We start from the raw sequence: 6,000 nt of genomic DNA, 5'->3' as shown, positions 1-6,000 counted from the left end.
GAGCCACTGCTTTCCACAGGTTCATATTCTGACCCGCTAGATTCATCAGATGAGGGTTCCCACTCCTCATCCGACTGGGTCAGAATCCTGTAGGCCTCTTCAGAAGAATACCCCCTGTTTGACATTTTGGACTACTAAATTTAGGGGTATTCCCTGAGACTACCCAAGAAAAAAAGCAAGCCTGTCTTACAAAGGGGAGGCTAGCGAAGTACCGGAGGCCGCTGCGGTTGATAAAAAATATCAAAACTGATTTTTTTATCGCCGCAGTGCGTGTAAAATGAATGTGCATTGATCAAAAAATATATATTTTTTGTCACTGCGGTGGGGCGGGCGTGGGTGAACGCACGTGTGGGCGACCGATCAGGCCTGATCGGGCAAACACTGCGTTTTGGGTGGAGGGCGAACTAAAGTGACACTAATACTATTATAGATCTGACCGTGATCAGTTTTGATCACTTACAGATACTATAAAAGTACAAATGCTGATTAGCGATACGCTATTCAGCGAATAAAAGTGACTGCGGTGCGGTGGGGTGGGCGCTAACTGACGCTAACTACCTAACCAAGGGGCCTAAACTATCCCTAAAACCTAACAGCCAATACTAGTGAAAAAAAAAAAGTGACAGTTTACACTGATCACTTTTTTTCCTTTCACTGGTGATTGACAGGGGCGATCAAAGGGGTGATCAAAGGGTTAATTGGGGTGCAGGGGGGTGATCAGGGGCTACAGTGAAGTGTTTGGTGTACTTACAGTTCAGTCTGCTTCTCTGCTGGATCCAACCGACGAAAAGGACCAGCAGAGGAGCAGAGAAGCCATATAACAGATCATATTTACTAATATGATCTGTTATATGACTTTTGATTGGATTTTTTAAAAATCGCCATCCTGCCAGCCAATGATCGTGGCTGGCAGGCTGGTGACGAACTTCTTTTTTGAATTTTGCCGGCCCGCGATGCGCATGCGCGGGCCGGCTTGGAGCGAAATCTCGCGTCTCGCGAGATGACGCGTATATGCGTGATTGTGCGCAGCGCTGCCACCTCCGGAACGCAAATCTGCGTACAGCGGTCCGGAGGTGGTTAATTCAATGGCAAGCGGCCCTTCCTTTTTATTTTTTATTTTTATTTTACACGTGCAAAAAAGAAGCAGCATGTCCTATCTTGGGGCAGACTCTCTCATTGAAATGAATAGGAAGCAAAAAAAAACTGCTCCATGTAAGTCCAGGTGTTTTTTGTGTTTTCCGCACATTTTTGGGGCAGATCTACTTCAAAAACCTCAAGCTGAAAATTCAGCTTTGTATTGAATACATTGGTTAAAAAATTTTGTAAAATAAATGCATCAAAAACACATAAAAAACTACATATAAAAACACACATGGATTCTGCGCTGATTTTTTAAGTGTCATGTGAACTGATAGTCATGTGAACTAATAGATTTTTATACTACAGTTTTACTAAATTTTTATTTGAATTTTTTTCTTTAACTTTTTTCTTTCTCCTAAATTTTATTTCTAATTTATTACAGCCTCTTTACTTGTAAAACCACTACATACACACTCCTGGGAATAAATAAAATGAATACACGCATTACACCCCCCATAAAAATAATAAATTCCCAATCATCCCAAAGACTGTATTCAGTTGAGGAGGCATCAGCCCTCATTGTCTGATACAGATATCGCCAGCGAGAGAGAAGAAGATCCCTCATTACTCTTGTCCTTTTCCTCCTCCTCGTCATCCAGTGATGAGTGACCTCAAGAAGGTGCCCCAGGACAAAAGTTGACGCAGGCCCCAACCCCATTGGGGACAGGGACTGATGTTAGTGATGGCAAACTGAGTACAGCGCTGTGGGCCAGTCCGAGCCTGGCTGTGGACTATGTTGATGCTACATAAACAAAGGAAAGAGTTAGCTTTTAATATATTAATGATATTTTTCATAAGCCTGTACAAAGTTCTTTTCTTACCAATTTCTTTACACAGCCTGTATGTACAGTTTACTTAGGGCATTCTACACTCTACACTGTTAATTATTGTACCTTTATATTCCATTTGTAAAATTTACCGTAAGTAACCAAAAATTTGCTATAAGTTACTTATTCGTAGTATGTTTTGTACTCAGCCAGCGAAAATATATTTCACAATTTCAAATTTGAATAATACAGATGTACATGACAGACTATACTGCTCGCAAATTTTATTGTGTTAAGTTGTTCATGCCCAAAATGATGATGATCTACTTGTATAACTGTCCATGAGTTAATCGGTGCTCTTGGCATTTTAGTTTCCAGCAGGTACTGCCAAAATTCTTGCAAGTAAAATATTGGCTGGGGCTACATTTATTGACTGACCGTTGCTCTCTCTGAGTCTGGTCTATTTCTAGTGACATAGAGCTCAAATAACGTGCCAATGACTAGTATTCTTCTTTCTGTCCAGATCAGGAATCATCACAAGTTGCAGTTTTTGAATGGAGAATTATGACCGGATAAAAGTGGTCTAAAGTTTCAGATTTGTTAATGATTTTTTTTTTCTCTCAAAACTGTAAAGATTAATTATCCAGGTTTTGATTGAAATGAAAATGATCCGACATCTACAATTTTTAATTCAAAGGAGGTTTAAGTTGACACTTCTGGCACTTCTCTTCCTTACTTTTATGATGCATTTTGCTCTGGATCTTTTTTCTATTTCAACTACAGTTTCATGCTCTTGTCCACCTCAAAACCACCCTAGAGCCAAGATACACATGGTAAGGAAATCACCACTTGTAAGAGCCTTGCAAGACTTTAGTGGCAGTAATGGGTCCTCGGTGGATGGAAGTCAGATGGTGAAAGTTTCAGAAGCAAGTCCGAAAACTGTGAAGGAGCCATGGAAAAGATATCAAGGATCAAAACTAGCATCTCTTTTTCAACATCCTCTCTATAATTCCCTAATGCCAATAATCAAGGAAGAGGACAAGCTTTTTAGAGTTAATGCTGAGGAACGATTTACGCTGAAAGGCAGTGGGAGTAACGAATGGTGAGTAACATTTGTCGGATTCAGAAAACCCAGTGTAAAATCCCCTACCAAGGAACTCTGAGGTAATAGGGTTGGGTCCCCATTTCAGGCCTCTTATCAATTTTGATCAGCCAACAAAGAGTATCTAGTTCTAGAGGTCCATGTATTATACTGACAGCCTATTGATTCCATTGTTAACTGGGTTACGTTTCATTTCTTGTAGTGAAGATTAAAGGGAATTAAACACTTGCAGCAGGTTCACCTACAGAGTCTTAAAGAAAATGAAGATTTTTAAAAGTGGACACCTACTTGGATAGACAGGGATCCAATCCCTGGTATACCTGCCATTTAGAACAATTAAAGGGGTACAGCAGCTCATTCTACCTGGTACTGAAGCTCATTCTGTTCAGTAAAATGAGACGAGTTACAGATACAGCATGGGTAGGCCATCAGTGTTACGCATTCTATGACAAAATACATAGAGAATATCATTTATTAGCAGTGTATGAACTTTTATAGTCACTTGGTGATAAACAGTAGCTTTATGAGAAACATAATACGCAAGACAAATGTTAGGGTGGGTTCACACTAGCCTTATGGAGTCCGTTATGGCTTTCTGTTATAACATGGAAAATAACGGAATCCATAAGACGGAAGGACGGATCCGTTTTGCTGTCTATAGACTTGCATTATGATGGAATGCAAAACGGAAGCCTTTAAAAGGCATTCCATTTGCTCTCCGTCCTAATAGAAGTCTATAGGAAAGCATAACGGATCCGTCTGGGTCCCGTTATGCAAGACGGAAAACAAAGTCCTGTCGACAGGACTTTGTTTTCCGTCTTGCATAACGGGACCCAAATGGTTCTGTTATGTTTTCCCATAGACTTCTATTAGGACGGAGCAAAACGGAATGCCTCTTAAAGGCTTCCATTTTGCATTCCATCCTATGGATTCCGTTATTTTCCGTTATAACCATGTTATAACGGAAAGTCCTAACGGAATACCTAACGCTAGTGTGAACCCACCCTAATTCTGTCGGGCACATTTCCATATTCAAAGTAGATGAATTTAAAGCAGATGAATTACATTGTAAGAATGTTGTTAAAGGGCTTCCGTCATCCCACTAAACAGATTTTTTTTTTTTGTGTACTTATAATCCCTATCCTGCCATATTGCCATACATTATGTTATTAATCATTTTCGTTCAGTAGATTTAGCAAAAAACGTACTTTTATGATATGTTAATTACCTTTCTACCAGCAAGTAGGGCGTCTACTTGCTGGTAGCAGCCGCAGAAAACCGCCCCCTCCTTCTGTTGATTGACAGGGCCAGCCGCGATCTCCTCCTCCGGCCAGCCCTGTCAGCATTTCAAAAATCGCGCGCCTGTGTTGATTCGGCGCAGGCGCTCTGAGATAAGGAGGCTCGCCTCCTCAGCACTCCCTCAGTGCGCCTGCGCTGATGACGTCACCGAAAGAGAAGACGTCATCGGCGTACAAGTGAATAGGCCTGCCATACCATGCACAGCCACTATACAATGTATGGCACCATGCTTGGTATGCTGTGAAGAGGCTCCTCTGAGTGCTGCAGCCCTTTCAAACAGCTAATCAGTGGAGGTTCTGAGAGTTGGACACCCACTAATCTGATATTGATAACCATTCTGAGGATACGTCATCAATTTTGTATTCCCAAAAAATGCTCTATTTGTCAGAGGACACATTGGATTGGTGTTTTATTGTAACTTGTTTATGATCTAGTTACAAATGTGTAAAAAAAAAGTATATCATTTGCTAACTGCTTAGGCTACTTTCACATCTGTGTTTTTGCTGGATCTGTCATGGGTCATGATAATACAACCGTGTGCATCCATTATGAGCGGATCCGGTTGTATTATCACTAAAATAGCGATGACGGATACCACCCCCTCTGATCTGTGCTTCACTGGTGGTCACTGATGTCTGTGGCGTGCTAATTTCAGCGTTCCCCACGCACGTGTCTGTATGATAGAACAGTGTGCCTTCCTCCGGTCTCTGTTATATTCACGTAATGACTGCAGAGGCGAAATCTGTGCTGTCGGCAACAAGTTAGCTTCTATTAGGCTCTGCGCTTCAGTGTCCGCTCTGTCTCCAGTTATAGTTCAATAGCACTGTATTTGTTTTTCCAGGTATTTCAAACTATGGGGTGGATTGCTCAATGGGTAGTAGTTTACTGTGAAATGGAATATGGACTGAAAGCTCTATTACAAATATGGCTACTTTCATACTGGCGTTTTGGTTTCCGTTTGTGAGATCCGTTCAGGGCTCTCACAAGCGGTAAAAAACAGTCTCTCACAAGCGGTAAAAAATCAGTTTTGCCCTTAATGCATTCTGAATGGATAAGGATCCGCTCAGAATGCATCAGTTAGGCTCAGTTTGGCTCCGTTCCGCCTCCATTCCGCTTTGAAGGCGAACACCGAAAGGCTGCTTGCATGTTTTTGTGTCTCCATTTTATGAAAGCCAATATTTTTTTTTCATTTTTCTGCGGATCGCCTTGTGTAGGGGCTTGTTTTTTGCAGGAACAGTTGACATTTTTATTGGTACCATTTTTAGGTACATATAAGTTTTTGGTCGTTCAATATTACACTTTTTGGAGCAAGGTGACAAAAAAGGGCTGTTTTGGAAAAGTTTTTATTTATTTATTTTTACGGCATTCACCTGAGGGAGTAGATCATGAGATATTTTTATATAGCATGTTGTGACGGTCGCAGCGATACCTAATATGTCTGTTTTTAACAGTAAAACCATTTTTGAAATGAAAAAACCTTGTTTTTGTGTTGCCATTTTCTGAAAGCCACAATTTTTTATTTTTCAGGTGATTGTCTTATGTAGAGGCTTATTTTTTTAGCGGGATGAGGTGACAGTTTGATTGGTACCATTTTGGAGTACATAGGACTTTTTAAACGCTTTTGTTCCACTGGACTTCAACTTTTGGGGGTCTGATATCCCCTACAATGCATTACAATACATCCTGTATTGT

General features: G+C 40.9%; 1 protein-coding gene across 1 annotated transcript in view; it reads left to right on the top strand.

The window, feature by feature from the left end:
- Positions 1 to 2,421: 2,421 nt before the first annotated feature.
- LOC120979356 (extracellular serine/threonine protein kinase FAM20C-like) overlaps positions 2,422 to 6,000 on the top strand; it is a 120,260-nt gene continuing 116,681 nt past the window's right edge. Inside the window, exon 1 of the mRNA XM_040408066.1 lies at positions 2,422 to 3,009. Coding sequence (XP_040264000.1) covers positions 2,567 to 3,009 — 443 coding nt within the window. The 5' untranslated portion in view covers positions 2,422 to 2,566. The remainder of the gene's footprint in view (positions 3,010 to 6,000) is intronic.

The sequence above is a fragment of the Bufo bufo genome, chromosome 9, assembly GCF_905171765.1.
Source record: "Bufo bufo chromosome 9, aBufBuf1.1, whole genome shotgun sequence".
NCBI classification, from domain to species: Eukaryota; Metazoa; Chordata; class Amphibia; order Anura; family Bufonidae; genus Bufo; species Bufo bufo.
The sequence above is the reverse complement of the archived record's forward strand: the minus strand, read 5'-3'. Positions and strand labels throughout refer to the sequence as shown.